The sequence below is a fragment of the Megalops cyprinoides genome, chromosome 15, assembly GCF_013368585.1.
Source record: "Megalops cyprinoides isolate fMegCyp1 chromosome 15, fMegCyp1.pri, whole genome shotgun sequence".
NCBI lineage: Eukaryota > Metazoa > Chordata > Actinopteri > Elopiformes > Megalopidae > Megalops > Megalops cyprinoides.
In genome coordinates this window covers 6,310,694-6,337,232 of record NC_050597.1, presented here as the reverse complement: position 1 = coordinate 6,337,232, position 26,539 = coordinate 6,310,694, and the positions used below count along the sequence as shown (strand labels likewise).

General features: G+C 48.6%; 1 protein-coding gene across 1 annotated transcript in view; it reads right to left on the bottom strand.

Moving 5' to 3' along the window:
* The window catches only part of LOC118789968 (spectrin beta chain, non-erythrocytic 1-like), a 105,890-nt gene that overhangs the window by 72,210 nt on the left and 7,141 nt on the right, over positions 1–26,539 (bottom strand). Inside the window, exon 2 of the mRNA XM_036546740.1 lies at positions 1,638–1,833. Coding sequence (XP_036402633.1) covers positions 1,638–1,782 — 145 coding nt within the window. The 5' untranslated portion in view covers positions 1,783–1,833. The remainder of the gene's footprint in view (positions 1–1,637; positions 1,834–26,539) is intronic.

Sequence of the window (26,539 nt, the reverse complement as noted above, 5' to 3'; positions counted from 1 at the left end):
CACAGGCTAAAATCCCCAATTATCAGCTTGTTAGCATGAACGGCTGCCAGGCACGAGGACCCACGGGGAAAGGTAATTTTGGGTAGCCACACAAAAAAAAAAAAAAAGCCCACGTGCAAATCCATCCAGATGGAAGACCCGTAATTCACACGGAGTATCTGACGCAGATGAGAGAGAGCCAGCTCTGGAGCAGTGCGGAGGGAGGAGAGGGAGGTAACACCCCAGGCCGGGTGCTGTTTTACTGCCCCGCTGACACCCGTGGGTGGGTCCGAGGGTGGGTGGGTTAGTGAAATTCAATAAAATGACTCACTTCCTGTGGTTTGGCTTTGTGGTAAGATCGAAACTATAAACAAATAACACCTGAACATTTCTTTTAATTTTATTTTTTTGGCAACCACTTCTGGGAACATTTCTGGCAAAATTTCCCCCATTTCACATATTATGTTCCACTGTGTCCCCGTGTTAGAGCGCCCCCCTAGTCTGGTCACTTGTACTAAGATTCAGTTCATTTACACTGCATCACCTCTGGACTGAACTGTGAAGAAATACTGGTTGCAATATCCACACACACATCAGACTATTTTCTCCACATCTTACACGAATTGTAGGCATGCAAGACAAGACCTTGTAGGTAAAGTCACAGCAAGAGCTGTATACACGCTGTTCCAGTGTAACAGTTACAGGGAAAGAGTGCTGTACCGTGGACGCCAGAGCATCACTAATCTCGATCCGACACAGCACATTTAAGGGAAGATTAACAAAAGGGGGGGTGGGGGTACATTTACAAAAGGGGAGTACATTTCCACAAAACCAAATAACTGGAATTTTTGTAAGCACTGGAACTCGAACTATTAATTTCATTTTTATAAACACAGAGATTAGGCAGAACACGGGAGCCACATGTTTTTGAGTGGATGATCCGTCTCGAGTACTTGGTTCATAGTCTGGCCAAATATCAGGTTACTTATCCTTTAAGGAATTATTTATCCCTTTGTAAAGCTCCCTATAAATATGGCATTACAGTACATTATTTTATTTGTAAACTTTGATCTGCAGCTGTTGCATGAAAGGTGCTATTAAAATAAAGTTTATTATTGTTAAACATTATACATTACACATTTTACATTACAAACCAAAGATGAATGAGTGGAAAAACTACAACGAAACTCTCTCACAACCCCTGCTCCGGTAGCCCCAGGGGGGAGAAAAAACACACATTGCTCAAACTCTAATCCTCCTTTTCCTCCTTCAATTATTCCTCATTAACGTCTGACTCTCTGCTAATCTGCTCCGCTCTCCTGAACCCACAGCGATGTTAATCCCTCACCACCTCTTACACACCACCACCTACCACCTAACAGGAGTGGGCCACTTTCCCCTCTATTGACATGAGGATCCCCCATGCATGGGATTTACACCAATCTGGCAACTCTGCACATTAGTCTGTGTGTACAGCTGATCACAATTTTGCTCACTAATTAGCTAATTAATTAATAATTACATTCACACATCTTAATTTATCCTCCTCTGCAGCTCTGCACTATATTTGCCACTGTGTTTGTTTTACGCCATGCTGTTCAGTGGGGTGCCTGCAGGGGTACTCCACATCCAGTAAGGGGTTCCCCCGTCTTTCTTACCTGCTAGGGCCTTGATGCGGGAGCGCTCAAACAGGCGGGCGGAGCTGTTCTCATTGTCCCACTCGTCGGCGTCCCAGCGGTTGTTGACGTCGCTGTATTGCTGCTGGATCTCCATGTGGTCGTAATCCGCGGCTACTGAAGTCATCCTGACGCTTTCAGCAGACGCGCCTCGTCATCGGCCTCTTCTCCCGAAGCTCTGTGGGAGGGAGGGAAAGGCCACATCCGCGTCAGAGTGTTCTCACAGCTTCCCCACGCTGAGACCAAAAACACTGTACGCTCAGATACACTCCAGAGGGAAACACATGCTGAAGCAGAACTTCATCTATGAAGGATTGAATGATTGTGATACAACAGTTCATTAACAATGTTACCATCTTCAGACAAAGTTGAGGTCTATGCGTGCGTGCGTGCGTGTGTGTGTGTGTGTGTGTGTGTGTGTAGCCCAGAAAGAGGAGTGGTCATATTTCACTTTAATATAACCCAGCACCATGCATTTACAATAAACATTCCTTTAGTTCCACTCTGAATGTTGCCTTTCTCCCCTCAAGTCCTAACCAAACCACATTAACCAAAGGTGAGTTGATGAGTTGCATTAAGAAACCTGCTTATGGCGCCACCCTGTGGTGACATTGTAGAATTGAGCCCATTGCAGTAACAGCAGCAAGCATAAACTCTAGTGCCATCTATGGACCAAAAAGAAAAACAATGAAGTATGAATGAGGCTGTTCCCCATTATCAAATTTAATTAAGAGGCTCTATAAGCTGCCTGGCTTAAAATGAGAGAGACACAGCTGCTCTTTCACTCGGTCCTCCTAGTTTAAAGTTTTTTTTTTATTAATAATGTCCATAATTAACTGTGATGACACACTATATCTGTTATCTGTTTTCATACTGTCACATACTCTCATACACCGAGGATTAAACATGTCAGCCACATGTATCAACTGATGTTCCTGACATGTTTCAAAAATATCTGCATGGTCTGAAACAAGAATACAGACACAAAGTACACAACAAAAACTATACACATAAGTAAAACAACGGCAGCAGGACTATAATAATTGAATAACTTCATAATAATACTAATGACATCTGAGATCAATTATGGGGTCTCTTCACATTCCAGGAGATGTTGCTCATGTGAGCCGGGTAAAAATGGCCTGTAAACTTGATGAATCAAGCCTCTGACGTTTGCTGGAAATGATTGAGAGAAACAGGCACAGAACCCACAGAGCGAGACCCCCCACCCCCACCCACCCACCCTATAAAAAAAAACACCACCCGCCCTGCTGAAGCATCTCAGGAATCCCCCCCCCTTCATTTCGCTCACTTAACTGAAATCAGCTCATTTCGGATCCACGCGAGAATATCGGTGCGGGGTGGTCTGCAGACCGCAGCAGAGGCAGAAGCTGCAGTCTGCACTGTGAGTACACAGGTACCGTGACCTGAGTGACGGAGGGATCACTCACAGTGACGCCCCATTGACACCTAAAACACACCGGTGCTCTGCCTGGAGTGAGCAACACAGCATGCACCACACGGCCTCTCCTGTTCACCGTGCCGAACCCGGGTTCGAGGCTGTGCTCTGTAACTACCAGCAGGCCGGAGCTGGACAGAGCAAAGATGGCGGCTCAAATGGGACTTTGTTTACCTCGAAAGGCCATTTTCATCTGTGGGCGACAGTGTGGCATAGTGGTAAGGAGCAGGGCTTGTAACCAAAAAAAAATGTTGCTGGTTCGATTCCCTACTGGAGCACTCCTGCCTACCCCTGGCCAAGGCACTTAACCCACAGTTGCTTCAGTAAATATCCAGCTATGTAAATGGATAACATGTACAAACTGTAACCTGTGTAAGTCGCTCTGGATAAGAGTGTGAAAAAGGCAAGGCAGTGTGGTTCAGTTCCAGCATCTGTAACCCATTTCAAACCCGGTGGGAGTACAACATCCCAGTCACCTGCAAAAGCATACCGTCCTTCTGGTTGCACTTGCGCTGCACTGAAACCAACCAATGCCCTTCAGAAACTGACAGGCTAAAAATATCCCGCTGCCAGCACACACTGTTAAAACCCGAAGCATCTGGGTTTTAGTGTGGGCGAGCTCACAGACAGGAAGGCAGAAATCACACAGAACAGTCTAGAAGCCTGTGTGTGAGTGACAGGGCTATAGGATGGTCAGGAGGACCAGGGCCACCTCCACTATTGGGATGTAATAATGATGTATGTGAGGATTGGGGGGGGGGTTGTTTAAGGGGTATGGTTTTTATTCCTGCTGAAAACAGCCAGGTGTCAACTTTCATTAGCCATCGATACTGTGAGCAATGCACTCATGCTGTCACCAGCTCTGCTGTCTAGGGGAATAATTAGGCATTTTCATATCTATACAGGCAGCAGTGTGGTGTCCTGGCAAGGAGCAGGGCTTGTAGCCTAAAGGTTGCCGGCTCAGTTCCACTGGCTCTTGTACCTTTTGCCTTAAGGTGCTTAACCCAAATACTCAGCTGTGGAAATGGATGCCATGTGGGCTATGCAAGTCCTAAATAAGAGCATCTGCTGAGCAAAATAAAACTAAAAGTAAAATGTAAATGTACGCAGAGGTGCAGCATCAGGAGGTGAACGCACCGTCGTTATGGATCACAGCACACCCCGTCCATTCACTGTGCTATTCACACTTCACATCTGAGCCAGAGACCGACCACGCTGTGCAAGAGCAGTGTGTATGCAACACCGCTCAATACGCACACGACTCATCCACAAACAGTGACATCATCATAAAGGGTCAATAAAAACCGTGAAATCCGTGCCCCGTGTGCAGGAGCTGAGGCTTCTGCACAGGGAGCTAATCATGTCAGTTATCAAGGAAGTGGTGTCACGTTCCGATTCCCTGAACAGACCAGATACCGTCACTGCATACGGACATATTTCGCTGTCCTAACCAGTGACTGAACTTCACACAACCGGCTGTGGTCAGGATTAGGGTCAGCTGATCCCAGATCAGCACCTGGGGGGGCTTTGTACACCTCAGCGCAGGAAGGCTGTGGGGCTAACAAATGTGACACAATCAGGATGAGAGAATGAGCACGCTTAGGAAGGGCTGTGGAGATAGCTGAGGTGTTCAGGAGCTGAGTGAATCAGAGAGAGAGAGAGAGAGAGAGAGAGAGAGAGAGTGAGAGAGGTGAGCAGGAGAGAGTGAGAGAGGGGGAGGGAGAAAGGGAGAGAGTGAAAGAGAGGGGGAGGGATAGAGAGAGTAGGAGAGAGGGAGAGAGAAGGCTTGATGGAGAGAGAGGGAGGGAGGCTGATAGAGAGAAAGAGAGAGGGAAGGGGAGAGGGAGGGGGAAGAAGAAAGAGGAAGGGAGAGAGCAAGAGAGAAAGACGAAATGAGAGAGAGAGCTCCTCAGAGACAGGACCTACAGATGATACGGAGGGAAGGAAAGAGAGAAAAAGAGAAAGAGAATGAATGAGAGAGAGAGAATGAGGGTGAGAGAGAATGAGGATGAGAGAGAGAGAATGAGGATGAGAGAGAGAATGAGGATGAGAGAGAGAGAATGAGGATGAGAGAGAGAATGAGGATGAGAGAGAGAGAATGAGGATGAGAGAGAGAGCTCTTCAGAGAGAGCCTGCTGGTGCGATACTCGCGGGCTGATTCTCCCCTGCACTCCATCACACCCACTCCAGACCCTGTGTGGTCACATGATCACGGGCAGGTCGGAAGCCAGGCTGCGTGGGAACGCACTGCACAAACACACCGGGCACGTCACAGCCGGGGGGTGGGGGGGCCGTGAGGCTCGGTCCACCAGACTATTTTTAGCCTGCACGACGGGGGACGGGTGCACTCTTTCCCAGCAGTTTCTGTTGTATGGAGAGGGAGGTAGGGAGGAAAAGAGAGAGAGAGCGATCCATGACCCTACCCTCCTGCCTTTACCTCCCTCCCCACAAAAGCAGGCCCCAATCCCCTAACCAGCTACCAAAACACCCAGCCCCCCCCTGCTGGACCCAAAATCAGCCCCCAATACCACCCACCCAATTCAGATTAAAAAAAAACATCCACACCCCACTGCCCTACCCGGTTGTGGGAAGCAGTGTGGCGTAGAGCTAGGGAGGAAGGCTCAAAACCAAAAACCTACTGGTTCATTTCCCAGGTGGGGAACTGCTGTCATACCTTTCGGTAACGTGCACAGCCTGAATTGCTTCAGCAAATATCCAGCTGTGTAAATGGATGATACATCAAGCTGTGTAAGTCGCTCTGCATAAGAGTGTCCGCTAAGCAAACGTAATGTAAATGTAACATATTCCCAACTGAGCTCCACTCCTCAACCCCCACAAAAACACACAGCCACACACACACACACACACACACACAGCCACACACACACACACCAAACCCTAAGGCCTCAGTCTCACACCTCCAAACCGTCCACCCAAACAATCACCTCCACCCTAACACCCTCACACTCGAGCAGCCAGTGGCAATGACAGCGCTGCTACACAAAAGGACCACACATCCACACTCACACGTTTAAACTTTACATTCCATCTGTTGTGTCAGAGATATCACAGTGCCTGAATGCCGTGCTTTCCACCCCCCGAGAACATGCATTCTTCTGCATATTAAACCGTTTGTGAACAATGCTGCAAAAAAGTATCCTTTACCAAATCCTTCCCAAAAGTAGGAACTAATCCACTCTAACTGCAGGCTAATTTCAGATTAAACCTGGTTAAACCTGGTTAAACCCTTCTGTTCTGAATGACTAGTGTCTTATGCATACCCTGAACCAGGCAATGGAGATTTTTTCCCCTTTTCATCCATTGTATAAAGCAGATAATGGCCACCAATCCCCTTCTGTCTGCATGCAAGAGTTCGAAATAGTGTAGCGGCGTCACGTGACCTGCGGGTTGTCTGCACACTGTCACTTCGATAACAGCGCAGGGAGGAGGGTACCAGCATGTGCCACGTGAGGTCATCGCCGTCTCGAGCGAACGGGCCCTGGAGTCTGCAACACTGACTCAATTCTTCCCATACACATCGGCTTAAAGATTAGCGAGGTAAGGGTCTAAAAAAAAGAAATAAATAAATAAAAAGGCCCCCCACACACAGTCGCTCTGTGTCTGTTTCCAAGCATTCAGGACCTCATATTGGCGGCTTCGGGGAACGCCCGAGTGCAATTACCAATGCATCGCTGAGCGGCTTCCTTTCTTTGAAGCCCTAATGGAAAACACTTCTAGTACTGAGAGGGAACAAGAAAAAAAATCTTTATCAGTTTAAGGCCAAGCTCCTTTGTTAGGGCACATCATTTGTTATTGGGAATCTGGTGGATGTCTGGCGGTAAAGAGCGCTGGGGTCGGACTCCAGGGAAACGGATACGCCTGAGCTCCAGCTTTCCTTCATGGGTACAGGAGGCTGTGACAGACCCCTGGGACAGGGCTGGCCTAATGGATGAGAAACGTGACCCGCGTGGCTAGAAGCAGGAGGTCAGAGCAGTGCCGGTGGAGCCCTGTGGAGGGAGAGGAGGGAGGAGCCAACCAGATGCACAGGGGTGGAGTCCATTTATCCATCTCTCTCCACACAGTCATACTGGAAGAATGAGTATCACAGCCACACAAATGCACACACACGTGCCAACACACATACACGCACACACTCACACTGACCGACACACACACACACACACACACACACGTAGGCACACACACGCGTACACACGCACACACATTCATAGACCAGCGTGGTTCAATGTACATTGCCTTAACTTAAATGGCTGTTCTGTTCAGAAATCCTGTGGCGATTTGACTGACGTTATTTTCCATTTCTAAAAGGGACTAATAAAGTGTATTACAGAGGCTATTCTGAGCTGGGTTCTGGCAGGAGAACAAGAGAGCATGGCTGGAAATGAGCTCAAGGTAAATTTCACACATTTTTTGCTAGATGTGGGAAGAATGACAAGCCTAGAAGGGCCGGTAACCTGTTCTTGTCATTTAAACTTATGCTCTCATGGTGCCACAGTACCCTCCATGAATGATCCCACGGCACGTGCTGTTCTGACATATCAGACTGTGGGCGGAGTCATCATAGACTTTCGGAACGATGGTGGGTGTGGCCACTTGGTGATTGCTCTCGCTCTGGTCCAGCACACCGCTAACCACGCCTGCAGTCACAGAAGTAACTTTCTCCGTTGAACAGATTCAGTTCAATTCAGGGACCATACAGCGTCGACTTTGGCACCCCTTTTGATTCTTTCCATTTGATTAAATCAGGTCGAAAGACTTGAATGATTCACCAATCATAAAACAAATCATAAAACAAAAACAGCTCCCCTTAAGATATGTTCTCTACATATCAATACAGAAATATTTCAAGCTGGAAGGAGAATTATTTTCAGTTTCATTCATTACTTTATGATAGTAAAATGTGTATACTGTCTGCACCTTTTCAGGGTGGTAGAGATTAAATATGAAATGTGATACGTGGAAAGGTCTGGACAGGCTGCAGCAGCACAGAGGCCATCTCTGATGGAACCGTTCCGTAATGCTGGGAGACAGGAAATGGATCTGATTTTATCTGATCCCATGGGGTATGCACGGTTCTCGGAAAAGAATCATGCATCAAGTCTTTTCCAATACAGTTATATCTCAATGACATGTATGCGTTTCGTAGATTCAAATTCAGTCCAAAACATGAGGCATTAAAACATGTGAATGGCTAATTAAAAGCATACAAGCTTATCTCACTGATGTAGATACAGTCTTTTGCAATTGCTGACTTAACAGGCTCAAATGGAAGAGATCTGCTTATACACAGAATGGCTGGGCTGTTCACGGCTTCTCTAGCCTTTCCTCCTCAAAAGGCAAGACAAGTACAGTACTCTGTGTGCTTTGTCCTCACCAAATGTTCCCCCCACCCAAAATCATGCACCATATTCTTGGCAAGGGTGTCTTTTCCCGAGCAGAGACAGCCTGTGAGACCAGCCAGGGCTTCACTGTCAGATGTAATAGAACAGAAAGGCTCAAAATCCGCCTACCACCGAGCAGAGAGGGTGACACATGGGGGGGACCATCTTTCACACTGACAAACACCTGGGCCATGGTGCATGGCTAAAACACTACTGTATAAAATAGCGAATGTATACCACATATGTTCATGTGACAATGTATAAAACAGAGGTATTCACTGTGCATATGCAGTATTAAGTGTCTGAACTGAAAGAGTGTGCTTATTGTTTCTCGGACCAGGATGGGTAACGTGATATACTCTGTACATTCAGATCTATTAGGCCTCCTCCTCTCCTTCACACAGGATTAAAGCAAAGAGAGGTGGCAGCATTCAAACATGGTGCACAACATCAGCACTGACTTAATCACTTTTCATCTGACCTCTGCGCAAGATATTGAAGCCTGGATTTGGACGGGGGCTGCCTGTACCTGAATCATTGCATGAGGGCTCCACAAGAACTGAAAAAAAAACATATCTATAGGGATACGGAGCACTCACTAACGTTTGGGCTGCTGGAATAGGTTCCAGCTGCACATGACAGATGTTTAGCCAAAGGAATGTGAAATTAGAATGCGGGGGTTCTGCCTTTTTTTTTTTTGCTTCCCAGACCCAAAAAAACAAGTCCGCAGGTTAAGAACGAGCTAACTGATCCGGTACATTCCAGACGGGAGATTTGAAACCGAGGGCGACAGCGACAGCTTTCAGTGAAACGCCCGCCGCTCGTACCCGCTTCAGCTCAGAGGCCGCGCTGATCAGGGCAGGGCGGCGTTTCACAGGCGCGGAATGAGGGCCCTCGCGCGGCCACGCTCCGCTGCCGAGACCGGTGGGAGGCAAACTGCTTCCTATCAACAGCACGCCCACTCCCGCATTTTCAATGCAATTTCCTGCTAGTTTCTTCCTTCACTGAGAAACGTTTACAATAGTGCGCCTGTGGCAGATTGCTTCTTGTCATTTTTCTTCCCTTTTTTGTGTCAGGTATACAGGGCAACAGGATGGAACCATGCCCTGTGGAAGCACGGGAGGCTGTTCTGTCTGTGATATTTCACCGCCCCACCCACCCCGGCTTGCACCGCAGAATAGTCAATAGTGACAGCGACGTGCCTGGGCAGCCGTGACCTGCTCCTTCAGCTACAGCGGACATCACTTGTAAATACGCCTGTTATACACGGCTTCTGGTTTGGCGCTAACCGTTTTTCTGGTCAAGCGAGATTCTCTTACCCCACGACAGTAAGAAAACTGAACGGCTATTTTTTTTTCCCCTAAGGCGTTGGCCAAGGCGTCTCTCAGATACCATTCCAGACTCACTCTGTGTCCCTCAGAGTTTCGTAGGAAAATGACAGTGCTGCCAAGGTACACAGCAAACATTTTCACGCAGCTATTCCTGTAACCCAGGCTGCTATTCAACATTCTTAGACCAGTACGGCTTCCTACTTACTTCATTGTACAATAATAAAACTGTGTCCATATTACCTTTGGCTCCTGAAAACTTGTTTAAAGATATTATAAAGGCACTGCTCAGGACCTCCCTAGTCTGGAAATGGCATGCCACTTAGACTGAAGCGCCCAGACCCCAGAACTATCAAAACACATGGTATCAAAGGCAGAACCAGCACCAAGTGATGGAGAGGTCCAGTCAGCCTCCCAAAATATCACTAGCCTAAAATAAACCCCTTCACCAATAATAGGAACTTTCAACAAAAAAAAATTATTTCTGGCATGGCATGTCCTGTTTAATGCCTCAGAAACAACGAAGAGTGCCATATTGGTTGAAAATAGGAATGCCTGCTCAGCCAACAACTCAAACAGGCCCAAAGTTCACAAGGTGATCTTATAGACATTGCAGCCAGCTTGCATGCAGGCACAGAAAATTCCTAGATGTCCGAGTTTGGTTTGCCAGCAGCTAGGCCTAAGCGCAGGAAAACAGACATCTGATTCTGTTCTACCGGTGTAACACTACATTAGCCAGCTGCTCTCATCATATTGCAATGAATCAAGCAAGTCAAAGAAGCCTAAACTCTCAAAAAACATCCATCAATGCCTTAACAACGAGCATCAGTTCCTGCTGAAGGGCATGGGAATCCAAGAGGAAATGAATGGCTATTATTGAGATGATCATCTACCACGCTTTTCAGCAGGATGAAAATGGGCTCAGCGTTTCTCAGTACGTATCAGCGTGTACTGGCTCCACCATTAAGGTACAATGAGGCAGAATATTTTTCGGATGGTCCCTTTTTCCATGCGAGCTCTAAAAGGTGAACTCAAACCCGCTGGAATTCAGAGGCCGCTTCTGGAGTTTGTTCTGTGAACATCTGGAGACGTTCCCCTTGTCTGCGTCTGTCCAGCACCAGGCTGTTTTTCAATCACTCACCCGGCTCACCTCAATGCCTAAAGCAGTGGGGCTGGACCTGTGAGGGGTGGGGCAACAGCTTGACTGATGTTTCTCCTGCCTTTAGGCCGCCCCCAGGACAAGCCGAGGCCTTGCCATTGGATGCTTGTGAGGGGTGGAGGCAGGGTTGAGGGTTAAAGAGGCACATCTGGACAGAGTTGGAGAATTCCGACAACTGTCACACGCTGAGGGTCTCCCAGTGCTTCTGAAACTTCATTTCGTCACGTTTCAGTCATTTCCCTCATCTTGAGGTACACCCTATAGCGACCTGGGAGTGGCAGCCATCATGCGCGGGCTGTCCTCATTTTTTTTTTTTTTGTGTGTGAGGAGGCCATGTGTAAAGCTCCCTCTGCTGGGTAGGAGTGAAAGTGTCAGACACCCTATAAACAAACAGCCACACGGGGAGTCCGAAAATTTCAGATCCACTGGTCACAAGATCATGTGTTTACATGAAACATGCTAGTATTCCAGGGTTCGTAGATTGAGTTATCATGGCAGCTGGTACATAGTAAGTTCAGCTGTTTCTAGGGTCTGCATTCAACTCTAAAACGCATTACTGTGACGGAAATCACGTTGCTGAGCCATTAAAGCTTGGATTGGAAATAAACAAACCCGATCTGGACTTTCACAAGCGCTCACAGTAACAGGAACATGAGCTCGGGGGTTTTAAAAGAACAACTTTTATTTAGATAGACCCACACAACACATGTCAGACCTGCGGTGAAAATTTACAGCAAGAAAGCGCAGAGCTTCGCACAATATGGGGCAGAGGGTGCAGGAACAAACACATTAGACCATGTGTACATTCCAGTGCAGGAGCCCGCATAGTTTTACGGTGGGCCAGAGCCAAGAAGAAAGAAGAAAATGCAATACTTGAGATTGGTTTCTCCATATTTGTACCTGCTGTTCAAGATGCATGCAAGACTAATTAAAGCAAAGTGTTTTTTTTGAACCATTCAAGCTTTTTGATTCCTTTTGTGTGGGGCGTACAAGGCCAACTGTGCAGAGGCTGACTGAAACAGCTGTAGGCTCTTCGGTTTCCACAAACACACTCACGGCCAGCCGCAGAGCTGTTTGCAGAGGCCCACATCCAAAACTTTCATTATTATGTACCATTTCGTTTTGAGGTTTTTTGTTGTTTTTTTTTTTTGTTCCTCAGAAGATGAATCTAGAAAATTTTAAATTCAGAGAGCATTCAAAATGGATGTTGGACCGTTTAGAATCCAACACAACAGGAGAACTGAACATTCTAACAGGACAACAGAGACGATTCTCGGCTGGCAACACCGTCTGCTGCCAGTAAAACAATAGAATTTGCCAAACACGATCCACAATCCACCACCATCTAGACAGAGCCAGAGCTCACAGCTAATTCCCACATCAATGGTCACACCAGTGAAATGGCACAGAACCATGGTCGTCATTCTTCTCTCTCTATTCACATCCTGTTAAGAGTCAGAGGTCTGATAACTGCCTCCCATTGCAACTCAACTGAGACAAAGCAGTGAGCAGTAATTACAGGTGCCTGCAGACTGGGTCTGGGTCTGCCAATCCAAACACAACCAAACCCAAAATCACCGCGATCCAGTTGTTCTTATCGTTTGCGCAATCTATCTTGGGGAGGGGAGGGCTGCGCACTAATTCTAATGCACATGTGCAAATGCTTCTTTTTACATCAGGTCATGAGTTTTCACTCTTGGGGTAACAGAGTTTTATGGGGAGGAGGTTACTCAAATGGCAGGTTTAACTCCATCAGTTCTTAAGAACGTAAATAACTGCTAACACTTAATAGGTGGAAGCACTCTGGCCTCATACGCACTTCTTAAAACACATTTACACATTTAAACATCTACATATCTACCTCACTTTTTTTACAACTTGTTTCTCCTTTAAAACTATTCTGTTCACACTCTCAAGCAGCTCAAATTAAATTAAATTTATGCATCTATACAGGCAAGTGTATTGTATACTGGTAGCAAAAATCGCCTCACCAATGATTGGCAGAATCTCACAGACAACAACAAACATGCAACAGTTACAACGGTTTCAAACCTTGACGATCATGTGTGTACAAGATTCTCTTTCATTTACATTACAACCAGAAGTGGACAGGTGGAATAGTTTGGCTCAAATGAGGCGCAGGAACCTCTCTTTACACCAGAGCTGACCCAGGTCAGCACAGACTGAGGCTGATGTGTCTGGTTGCACCTTAAGACAATTCCCTCAATGCCTTTCTGGTGCCCTTGGAGATGTCACACAACGTGAGTGTGTCACACACGCCTCAGCGAGGTTCCCTGCCAAACCTCAGAGTTAGAGACTTAGAAGCAGATGCTGTACCTACTGTATACCGATCCTCTCCCTGCTTCGCTCACTTGGCCCAGACTGACATCTGATCTCCATGGTGAACAGGTGACAGGTGACAAATTAGGATTAAATCTGGCATTGCTACATAGAAGGGCTTCAAGTGAATGTAGTGACAAACATACAAGAGCTCTGCAATGTATTGTTTTACTGTCAGGATCTAAATGCGTTGTTAAGTGTTTTCCGCTCATACAACTTTAACAAAGGTGATGTTATTCAGCACTCCTCTTTGACTGCAATGTCTGAGAGTGGTTTATAACAGAAAAAGAACCCTTGCCAAATCTCTGACACTGACTGAAAGACACACTCTCAGCTCCATCAAGCGCCCCACATTATGAAACTAAACATGTCCCGGGGTTGGTCTGAGCCGACGGCTCGCACACAGCGATCTGAAGGGGAATTTATGGATGCCGCCCAGCTCTACCGCAACAGAGAAACCAACGCCGGCACGCGGTCTCGTCGGCCGAACGCCGGGGGTCGGTCGGAGTGAGAGGGGGAGCAGAGAGAGAAAGGGACGTCAGCACCTCGTTACTCATCATCATTGTTAGGCGTGCCGCGGGACCGTGGTGCATTCCGCTGTGGCGGGTGAGATATTTGGAGCCGCATTAAGGCTGCTTTTGGGATGCTTCTGGCAGGCTGTTTAAGAGAGCATCTCTATTTCGGGAGGAGGGAGAAGGGCACGTGTGTGCGCACACACACACACACACACACGCACACGCACACGCACACGCACACACACATATACACACACACGCACACACACACACACACACACACACACACACAAACACATATACACACACACACACACATACACACATACACACATACATACACTCAAACACACACACAAATATACACAAACAGAGACACAGAGACACACAGACACACACACACGCGTGTACGCACACACACACAAACACGCAGCCTGATGGTAACAGGACACACAGGCAGGCAAGGGGACAGGGCAGGTCCCGCTAGCACAGGGCAGAGGGCTCCTCCATCTGGGGCGTGTCAGTGCCAGCACTCCTCTGGGGTTGTGGTTCTTGGAGAGGGCAAAGGGTCAGGTGGAAGGAACAAAAACGTGACAAAAAAAAAACAAAAAAAAATTGCACTGCTGTGGATTCAGCTTCAGTTCATCTCCATCTGCATTCAGGAAGCTCAGCAGCACCGGTCCTCCGCAATTACACACTTCCATTTAAAATTCCTGACATCTCCCTCATCAACACACAATGCATCTCCCACCCAGGTCTGGCCAACTGTTGGCTGCGGAGAAGCGTCTTTTCTCCGTCAAACAAAAGCCTATTCTCTGACTCCCGGGATGAAAAAACACTGATTTAAAAGCTGCCTGCACGCCAACGGCGGCTGCATTCGGTGTGAGTGCACGGAGGACAAAAAAGAGCGGCGTAATTACCTCCCCTCCTTCGCGCCCGCACCGAACGGGCGGCTCGGCTCGCAGAGATGGAGATGTCACCTGCTTGCATCAGCCAGGCAGAGCAGGGAGCAGGACGCTGCTGTCACACTGTCTCAGAGACGGCAGGTAAAAAGTTACTCCATTACCCACTCGCTGTGCTCCATCTCCTCTAACACTGCACACAGGAGGAGATGATTATGAGAAGGGGGGGGATCTCTGTTATGGAAAAGAAATTCATTTTCCGCAGGTCATAATTTCCTCCCGAGGAAACGGATTGGGCTCCATCCCCCACTGATCTACACAGGATCGCCACGGAGGTCTCTTTCTTGGAAACTGCCGTGACGCTGCAGCATAGATTTGCACAGAGCACATCCAATTCGCCCTGTCAGGGAACAGCCCCGCCCCTTTCAGACCTCATTATGCTAATGAGGTCGTTTTGGAGATGCTGTGTGTAGGAACCGCGCCTCCTGTGGCTGAAGGTGACTGAGTGTGTGTTACATAAAAACCCTCCTGTTCACCTGTGTGCCATAACTCCACTGAGCATCCAGGGCGTGGCACCCGGCCAGTGTTGCTAAGAGACAGCGCATCGTAAACGCTACTGTTAGCATAGCACACGCCACAGTGCGTCATCAGCCCAATGAACAGGCATGCTCCCAGAACAAGGTCCGTCTGCGACAGATCATTTATGATACGCGTGATTGTTGCATTGCTTGGTTTCAATACACACTTTAAACAACCATACACGATGAAAATAAAAATAGATGGCTTATGTTTCAAGGCACAACCAGCTGCACATGCACTGAAGCCTCAGATGGAGATCTGAATAAAGTGACTTGTGGCTGAGAGTCAACAAGCATCCAATCAGCATCGATGCAGTGGGGAGGGGGGGAGACACCACATACTAGAGTCGGTGCATAAAAAAGGCTAGTGCAAGGAAACAGAGACGTCTCCGCTGTGAAACAAACCCCTGGCTTTTCAGTAGGATGCAAAGTAACTGCAAAGTAAGAAACATATACAATTTTGGATTTTCTGTTTTCTGTGCTTGCCTTTTCACGCATAAAATTACACACAACACACTGTGTGCACCACTTGTTTTACTGATGCAACGGAGTTTAAGTCCAAGCCCTGGTGCACAGCCTTTTAATTTAACCACAAAGTCACAGGGCACAGCTTGCTCACACCAAAATCCTTTCCTGTTACGCAACACACAAAGTGGTGTTAAGCACTGAACGTCAATGGCATTCAATTAAAACAGGATTGCAATGGTGTGCCACGCCTGTCTGTTTCTGACTGTAGCAAACCCCAATGCTCCACTCCTCCACTCACTGGGGCCAAAGAATGGCCAAGCAGGAAGGTATGAGGCCAGCACACTGCCAGATTTGATGTCTTATCTGAGTGTAACACCCAGTGCACCGAATATGTGCACTGAGCAGTCTTAATTACACTACTGCCCATATGTATGACCAGACAATGGTTTGATTTTGTGGACACTCTGTCACCAGCCAAACAGCAGGCGCTCTGCAACAAAAACAGCAAAGACATCCTACGATGGGTTAACATTCAGGCCAAATTCTTTACAACTGTAATCTTCAAGACAGGTGCCACACTCCCTCTCAAGCCACTGAAGGCTCAATCGTGCTTCGGAGGCTGCAAGAGAGCTTCTCACGCTGATCCGAACCAAATAATCGCCAAGGAACTCAGCCGTTGCGCTCAGAGAGCAGGCTGAGTGACAGCAGACCTGCTCTGTGACGTCTGCTTGCCATTATACTCCCACTCTCCCGCTAGCGCGGGGAAAAAAAAAAAGAAAAAAAAAAGCTCACTCCCACGGACTTCCGCCATTTACGTAACACACTCGCGCGCCTCCTCCTGCCAAATACAGCCCCCCATTTTCCTCATACCCTCCATTTATCTGCACCCTCTTTCAGCCCAGAGGGCGAGCGGCCTTCCAGCGCAGCCCACAGGCCCTGTGTTCACTCTCCTCATCAGTCAGTGAGTAAACAGAGCACTGCTGTTTGCAGCGAGACAGAGGTGAGGATGGAGACGGGTCCCGAAAGCCCCCCCCGTGCAAGGGAGGGGGGGGGGGGGGGGGGATTAGCATACAGCGTCAGACCCTCCGCCGCAGAGTCATTAGCCGCTAATGTGCAAAGGCCACGCGCTACGCGACAGCTGCAAGGCAGGGGTAGCACAGCAGCCCGGACGCAGAAGGACATGCGAACGAGAGAGTCGTACGCACGACTCCTTTCGCCGTTTTTTTCTACGCTTTAAAGGGACGCCTGCTGGGACTGCGACACACCAGGGGGAACGCTGGTGTTTTCATCACTTGTAGCTTGTCGGAGAGACACGCACTGATCAAAGTCCGCTGCATTCCATCGAGCATTTGTGACTAAGTATTACATGAGATACCGCTAATGGCGTTGGCGCTGACGCACACCTGTATGATGCTGACATGCATCGTCTCTCCAGTTCTACACGTTCTACAGCATTTCGTCCAAGCTTTGCAATCTCAATTGTTGCACAGCGTGCTATTAAACCCTTATTAATAAGCTAAATATAATCAGGCTTGTGGTTAATAGCCTAGGCCTTTACATTGGCCGTGCATCGCTGCAGCTGGCCTCGGTTCTGCACGAGCCCACTTCCCCAGTTCAGAAAAGCTAAATCGACAGCTACGCGTGTTCTAATTTAGCCCTGTTACGCTGGGTCTTGTGTGGGGGGAGAGGCAGCTGTGTGAGCGGGCTCGTTCGCTCTGATTCAGAACCCAAAATAGCACCCATCTGCCCGAGCTTTAACAGAAACGGGGAGAGAATGCTCAGCGGCCCACTCAGGAGGCTGCGGTTTCCTCGAGTTCACTTTCTACTGCATCACCATCACAATGGGACCAGGCTCTCCTGTTCCCAGGAGTCCCTCATTGTTGTTACTCTCCCGCCCCCCCACCCTGTTTTAGGACAGGAACAGGAACAGGAACATCTGTGAATGCTGATTGAGCCCCGAGCCCCTCCACTGAGACTTGGAGGTGTCCCACGCAATGGGAGGGATGCTGGAGGGAAACAACACGGATATGCTGGGGGTGTCAAAGCCTGGGACACTGCCTATGGGGTGGCACACACCGCATACCACACTCCCCCCCCCCACACACACACACACACCCATTCACACACACACACACACACACACCCATCCACACACACACAAACACACTTAAAGGACAGATGTGGGGAGCTACCTAGCAATCACAGCCCCTGTCACTATGACAAAGTGCTCCTCCCCTTCCTGCCAGTGGCTGCCAGGGTTTTAAATAAGCACAATAATGCACATTACCGTTATTTATTATCTGCACGGACCTCATCTCCTGTGACCTTTTCATATATGCTGTGCCCTGACGCCCGTTTCTGCGGCTGGGTTTTAACTTCAGAAATGTGCTTTGCTGCATCCAACTGCATGTGTGTAAAAGGAATTTAAAGAAGTGTAGTAGGAGCGTAGGGAGAGTGTAGGGAGAGCATAGGGAGGGTATAGGAACAGCGTAAAGAGAGTGTAGGGACAGTGTAAAAAGAGAGTGTGGAGAAAGTGTTGACAGAGTGTAAAGAGAGTGTAAAGAGCGTAAAGAGAGTGTAGAGAGAGTGTTGAGGTAGTGTGAAGAGAGTGCAAATAGTCAGAAAAGAAGTCAACCACTGTTTCAGCATACCCCGTGTCACTTTTGTCCCATCAAATGGACTGACTGCACCATGTAACCTGACTGTGCTGCACTAACACAGCCCTTTAAACCATCGGCTCAGGCACGGAAACAGATGGCCTCTGCCTCAGCGCTGACATCAGAGCTGCGAAGGCCGCCATCGCAGATGTAAAGATACGCTCCAAACGAGTGTCTAATTTCAGCTTTTTTTTTTTTTTTTTTTTTTTTACTGCTGCTCTTCCTGAAGAAAACAAGCCACCGTAATCAGGTCGCAGCGGGAGAGAGGGCGACAGGGGTAGAGAGCTAGAGAGAGAGAGAGAGAGAGAGACAGAGAGAGACAGAGAGAGAGAGGGCGACCGTCGCTCCACTGCGGGTCGCTCAGGAATGCAATATCCGCTTGGCAGAGAGTGAAGCCGTCCAGCCCGACACAAGAGAAAGCGACACATCCACAACAATGGAGCTAATTACAGAGGAACGCAGGAGCTGGGACTCCCACTGGCTGAGCCCACACAATACAGACAACCTTACCTTTCTCCCTTTCATAGCGTGAGACCAGCTATCCTGGAAACGGGGAAACCATATGCAGTCCTGCACACCCTCTCGGTTTTCTCAGAGAGCGCAATTCCACAAGAGCGCACGGCCTCACTTACGGCTGCAACACTCTTAAGCAAGACGGCCGAATTTTAGGGCTAAATAAACATTTATTGCCGAAACAGGAAGGTAGTAGCGTTGTAAACATATCCGAAAACTCAAAAGCCGAGGTTGGAGGAAAAGCGGTCGGTGAACTTAGGGGGGGTTCAGTTACTGGATTTAGCAGGAATGCATGCCATCTCTTTATAAACAGTCTCTTGACAGTTTTTTTTGTTGTCCACACCAGTCATATTAGAGGAACCTGAACCTGAACCGCCATAATCGTAACTAATTTTTTGACTGCAGAAGACAGGAAGTGAGAGGAAGCACAACATGTGATCGATAAGGCTGTTGAAAGCATGTTGAGCTGGTGGCTGTAAAAGGTAGTTTTATGCATCAGAACCATGCACACCTGAAATGGAGTAAGATGCACCACTGGGGCATGTGGTCCACACAGACTATTAGTAATATTTCAGTGGTATTTAGAGAGATACATGAAGACACGCCGCTGGGCCGGAGTAAGACATGCCTATGTTGATAAAGGTATAGTATTTTAGTGCATCCATCCATCCATCCCTCCTGTTGGTGCGGTTTGCCTCAGACAGCACACAGCCCGGGCACGGCCGAGGACAGCTGGTCAGTCCTGGGAGGAGTGCAGTCACAGTGACGGGCGAAAGGACAGGCACGTTCAGACGGACGCCTCCCCGGCGGGGCTGTCTGATCACCGGCTCCCACCGCATCACCATGGCAATGCCGACCCTCTCCTCCAGGTCCTTTTCATCCGCTCCACGTTCGAGGGAAAGAGAGGGATGTGGGAGGGGGGGGCAGTGCGCGTGAAGCGCCGAAGCACCGAGCCTTCTCCAGGTGACCTCGTTTCAGATACCAGTTTTTTGGCTTCTGACCAGGCAGCAGTTTAACTAATTCTGCACTAAAGCAGAAGCCCTTTCAACAGATTACGCTGCTGTATCAAATAACTGTGCGAGCGATTGAGCTGAGAGCGAATGTAACATGACTTGCGCATCGGAGGAGGCATGGCTACACAAGAGAAGTGGACAGGTGCCTGCTGCTTCACGTGGCAGCAGCGCCACGGCAACGGGTTGATTGGCAGGTCAGAGTGGGCAGGAGAGAGTCCTTTTATCTGACAGACAATTAGGTGTATTCATAGCCGCAAGACCAGCTTTTATCCATATGCTAGATCCATAAATTTACAGCGTATGGAAAAAGTCTACATTCTCCAGTCTGTGTGCCCATTAGTCATATTTCAAAGGTATTTAGAGAGACACAAGAATTACATTTTCAGATCACATCCAGAAAGCAAAATGTGTGTACAATCTCTAAAGCAGAAGGCATTCCCTGCGTATCATGAAACGGCCGTTGTGACCGGTCGGAGCTGGCTTTCAGAAATGCGTCTCATTCCTGCTGCACACAGCACTGCGGAGGGGGGCACAGGAAGAGCCTCCAATCCCAGTAAGACAGGCAGGAGGGAGATGGAACAGCCCCCGGACGGGCGTCTCTTCTGCCCTCGCTTCCCCCTGTTCCGCCCCCCCTGTGACCACACACCTAGACAGAGGCTCTCTGAGACGGGGCTGCTTTTCAATTTGCCGGTCCAGAGGAACGGCGTGTCAGAGGGAACCGCCGGGGAACGCAGCGGGGAAATAAAGCTCGCTCCACCATCTGATTGGTACCGTGGACCTTAATCTCTTCACGCAAGGCAGGAGAAAAACAACATCGCAAAACTATCAGCCTCCTCTCTGCATTCCGCCAACCCCCCCCCCCCCCACCCCCCCCCACCTCACCCCCAATGTTGACCTGAGAGCGAGAGGTACATGATTCAGTTATTGCTTAACAGACGGTGAACGCTGTTGAAAATCATAATTCAGATATTGCCTAACAGACAGTGAATGCTGTGGGAAATGCAAGTCTTTCCCTCAGCGCAGGTCAGTGTGCGGGGCCTGCCCAGGGAGATGCCTGGAAAGTGAACCTCCTTTGTAACGCTGGATTTGTGACCAGGGGCATCATTCACTTAGAAACACCTGACACAGCTGGAGGATACCGTGGAAGGCAGCTGTTTTCAGCTGGACCACATCCCTTTCTCTGTGTCCTACCGAAAACACGACACAGGCTGAGACAAGGCAGAACACAGGCTTGAACACAGCATGACACAGGCTGACACAGAACATGATACAGGCTGGTAAACACAGCATTAAACAGTCTGAGAGGCAGCGTGACACAGGCTTAGACACAGCATGACGCAGGCTAATGCCGTAACAGCGTGTGCCTGTTTGGGTTGGGCGTTATGTACTGCACAGCCCGAGCCCACAGGAGCACTGCAATAAATGTCCATCTCCCCCTCCCTCTTTCTGCTGCGGTCTGGGGCAGCCCCACCCATGTTCTACAGAAAATGTTCTTACGCCACATTATGTTATACACGCCTTTTAGCAATGGTTTGCATTTGCAATAACAAAGTTCATATTCATCTCGAGAATGAACTCACGGAGATGTAAAAAGAGACAGATAAGAAGAATGAGCATAATGACAGTAAGATTCTGTTTTGGTATAAATACATAACCTTTTCACTGCAATGGTGACGCCTGATACTGGTCACCTGCATGTCTGTCCCTCAAGAATGCATGTTGCTGAAATGAAAGGCACTACAGCTTTTAATGTAAGAAACTTAACATTAAAAAATTAATATTTCTATGATTACAGGGAAAATCTTGCATGATCTTATGGAGGGTGTCCCTCTGTTTGCGGGGTTGGGAGCTCCCTGTCCTCTCCCACTGATTAGCAGTATGTACAGTACTGTACATTTTACAGAACTGTAATGGACATTTATGTGCTGTCTCTGACTGCAGAGCACAGGTTTAGTTGTTTCCAACAGACTTGCAGCTAAGGGTTCAAGTCAAAACAACAATACAATTCTAATTCAATAACGAGATACCAAATGCATCCACAGAAGAATTGCTGTCGAATTAAATACAGTCAAGGTCTGACAAAGGTACCGGCGATGGGCTGTATGCCTTCCGTTACTGGCAGAGTAAACCTTATGCAATGTATACCGGCAGATATCCTACAGAAGTGCTGTGTGTGTAAACTGACAGAAACGGCTCATGCAGTTCAGAAGGATCTCTTGCAAATAGCACGAAGCCATGTGTTTTTTGAACTGTATTGCTAGAATTGGTGGGGAATCCAGACGTCTGAGGGAAGTAAAGTGGACCAAACTGGTCTGCTGGTTTTGGGGAACTTGTCAAGCATGGTTCACGGGCCCGTTTTTCGTCAAAAACGCACCTTCTGTTAAAGGAACCTAAACAGTTATTTACCCCGCTGTGCTGACCTGTCTGTGCACTCTGGCTGAGGCCTCGATTTGGGCCTCCCTTTACCGCGTAAATAATACTTCATAAATACGCTTATCGAGGAGGAGTCCCATCTGATTCTGTTCTCTTCGATTTTTTTTTGCACTTTGAAGATGAGATCAGACGTGTGCTCCAGCAGTGCGTACAGCCTGTTCTGAGATCAGGGAGGGGAGGAACAATATTGGGCCATCGCCAAGGGTAGGGGAAGGGAAGCGACACTGCCCAGGGACGGATTACGTGCCGGACTCGTGTTCCCATGGCAGCGGGAGCCAAACCCACAGCTGCACTCCCTCTTCCCCGCTCCCTCTCCGCGGCGGGGATGTGCGACCGCTCGCCCCTGTGCGAGAGGAAACCGCCGGGTTGCTGCGTGTTCCAGCTGTCGGGACGAGGCTGCGAGGCCCCGGGCCTCCGCGGGGCAGGAAGTTCCAACGTGCAGTTTGGCACAGGCGTTCTGTGGGTGGCCCGGTCCTTCCATTACAAATACGCACGCTTCCACTCAGTCCGAGTGATGAATAAAGTGGTGAGTCAAAGCAAAGGCAGAGAGAGAGAGACAGAGAGAGAGAGAGAGAGAGAGAGAGAGAGAGAAAGTGCAAATGAAAGGATGGGCGATGTCTGTTTCTTCTGGGACAAAGTTGGGAATCCCAGGTTTTGAGGAGAAAGCACACACACCCGCTAGCCCTCACTAACTCCTCTTCATGCCAGGAAGTTGGGAATGTGACTGAACCAAAGATGTTAAGAGCCAGCAACCCAGTGATACCCCTCTGAAGACCTCGGGCCTGATAACTCACAGGGTTTGGCTAGATCCCTGCTAACACTCATGAGGAGTTCCTTCCCCGTACAGAGGGGCGGGATGGGTCCTACACATGTGCGCAACAGGCAGCCGTCTGACCGTAAATAAGAATATGGATGAAAAATAAGACCCTCATAAATTAACCCCCCCCGTTCAAATTTCTACATGAGCTGTAATTCATATTCTTATCACTTGCTTAAAATGTGCTTAACATATGGGGGCTGGATACAGTTGCATGCAGCTCCCCCGGTCAAAGCCAAAGATAACATTTAGCTAGCCGCCATCCACTCGCTGTCACGAGAGCCTGCCTCCATTCATACCTGCTACAGTAATCTGAAACAGCGTTCAAACGGGAGTCTTTGACGCCCCCCCCCCCCCCCCCCCCCAAAAAAAAAAAAATCCCAGGCAATATCACCCATCTGTGGCCCATCTTTGGGTGAAAGCAGACCTTTCTCAGGCCCTTTCCTGCCCATGTGCCTTCATAGAGGCTCTGCAGGCAGGCTGCTTGAGCAGGCAAACCCGACTCCCATTAACAGGGCTGGCGGCCCACGTAGACGCGCCCGCTGCACGCAACGCTGGCTGCAAACTGGACTGCTTCCTGCAAACGCATCTCATTTCAATTTGGCCAGCTCTCGGAAAAACCTCCGTCCATTAATTTACACCGCAAAATTCCCACTGCACTCTGGGTAATGGCAGCGACAGTTAAGGTCATATTTGTCTAGATAACAGCCTTTCTACTTACAAGCGAGTGACTTCCCTCCGCTTGTCTCTGATAACACAGTCATGTGCCCAATGAGTTTTTCATTTTTTTTTTACTGTGGGCTGAGCAGCTGTTAGTAAAATCTGCCCACTAACATCACTGCGTCTTGTGTGCAGACAGTGCTTTGTGATTTTTCCTTTTCCTTTGTGACTTACATCAGTTACGAGTTTTTACAATGTTATCCATTTATGCACCTGGATATTTACTGAGGCAATTGTGGGTTAAGTATCTTGCCCAAGGGTACAACAGCAGTGCCCGCGTGGAGAATCCAACCTGTAACCTTTCGGTTACAAGTCCTGCTCCTTAACCACTATGCTACACTGCTACCCTGATTTCCATGGTGATCGCCGTTTCTATGAGTCTGTGATGCCCAGAGGGTTCAGTGCTGTAGTGCAGGGATTAGAACATCACTCCCAATGTACAGCAGGAAGAGCCATTCCAGGTCTTACAGATGCTTCCCCTCAGAGCATTAAACCGCCTGCAGTAAAACGCGGAACGGCTCCAACCGCTACGCGCTTGGGAGCGCCGCCTCAATCCCAGCAGCATCTCGCAGGGCCCAGCACACACCCAAAAAGCTGGCTGGCTGACTGCAGGCCAGCTCCTGAAGAAAGGCCTGGGCGTAGTGAGATTAGCCTGACGGACCTGCTGTTTCTCAACCCTGTGATTCCTCTCAGTGGAGCAGCCAAGGCAGCCGACAGGACAGAGAACCCGTCCCGTTCCCTGCTTTTTGGAAATTCCGTTCCAACGCTTCCAGCACGCAGATGCCGGGCCGTCCCAGGCAGACCCGAGTTCAGGGACACGTTCTCAGGGCCTTTACCCACGACCCCAAAGTCTTTTCTCTTTTTTCCCCCAGCATGCTGTGGGCAGGAGAGAGTATTTATGGGAAAGGAATACTCCAGGGTAAAGCTGCCTAATATCGGTGCTGCACAGCACACTTCCCTTCCGCGCGGGGCTAGCAAGCAGCCCGCCTCTGCTTAAAATACACCGTGGCGAGATGACATAAAGAGGAATGTATCCTTCTTAATGGACGGTCTGACTGCAGCGGAGTGGCTTGTTATTATTTCCTCTACATTTCCTGGAAGCTGAAATAGAAGACGGTTATGACTGACTGGTTGGTTCCATTTCGTAGGGTGCACCATTGTCCCCCAGACCACACCCTGTCCTCACTGTACCGCAGTAAAGGTATCTATATCAGAATGAAGTGACAGTGATAAACCACCTCAGTCTTTAAGGCGGGGTCAGACACACAGCTCCAAGAGGAGGTCTCAGAATCAGCACGGTAGCCACATGGTAAACTTCACTGTCTGATTTATGGGACATCTACATTTACATTTATTCATTTGGCAGATGCTTTTATCCAAAGCGACTTGAAAGTGAGGCAGAGTACGGCACATGCTGGAAAAACACACTGCCATCTCCCAGGGTATAATTCACCCCCCCCCCCTCCCCCCCCACCGCACCCAAGCCCAATGCAAGGAGAAGACCAATAGAGGACGGGACTCACCTCCAACCTCCATCTGATCACTGCCCAGTCTGTGTGCAGGGTAAAGTCACGCCAGTAAAGGGGCATTTACACTACCACGGGTTTCGCTGGGAGTCAGTCTGGCCGGGTTTTATCACACTCGCCTACACTCTAGGCGTACCTCAAAGTCAATAAAGCTCATTTTCAACACAACCGTGAGCGTGACATTGTGGAATGATTAATCAGGATGGTTTCATTCGCATAAACCTTCAAAAAAAAAAAAAAATCCATCAAGTGCTCTGCTTTTTGCTTCGCTGCACTACCACGAGTAATATTGCAATAAGGGAAAAAAGGCTAAAGCTGTTGTTTGCCTTGAGAGTAGGAGGAGGTTACTGCCACGGCACAGTCATTTCATCTCCTTCAGCTTCCACATTTCCACAGTTATGAAGCTAGCTTCCAAACGGATAACTGTAAATTGCACACATGCTCAAAAAAAACCCCAAGCACCCCTGTTCTTCCACATGCAGAACCGGACGTAGGGTTAGTTGACATTATTAGAACAGGTTTGCTGGTTGGATACACCTGCAGAAAACTAAAAAAAAGAATGGAAACCATCTCTTAGATGGAGCCAAAATGGAGCGCTCTACCTACACCTGAATTCGGCCAATGAGAATGTGGCATATGTGAGCTAAACTTCACGCATGTATACAGCATGCTGTTCAAACATACTGCCGTGGAAAAAAGACGGAGAGAGAAGACTGAGAAAAACAATTCCACACGAATGAGAGCTTTAGAACCTCGCCTAGTCCCGCCGGACACACTAATCACCCATTTCCGCAGATTCTGCCCGGAGCACATCAACAGCCCTCTCCCCCCTCCACTACACCAGGCAGGCTTAATACACGACCCCCCCCCCCCTTTCATTGGGACCCTCTCCAACTTGATTCCACCCAAAGCGATGTTCCATCTCAAGTTCTCTTAACACGTTAAGCAGGAGAACAATGCAAAAGTGGCCTCTGCTTTCTACTCAGAAACATTTACCAACGTGCTCACATCTCAGCTTCAATAGACCTCAACAACGCTCAAACATGTACAAGTT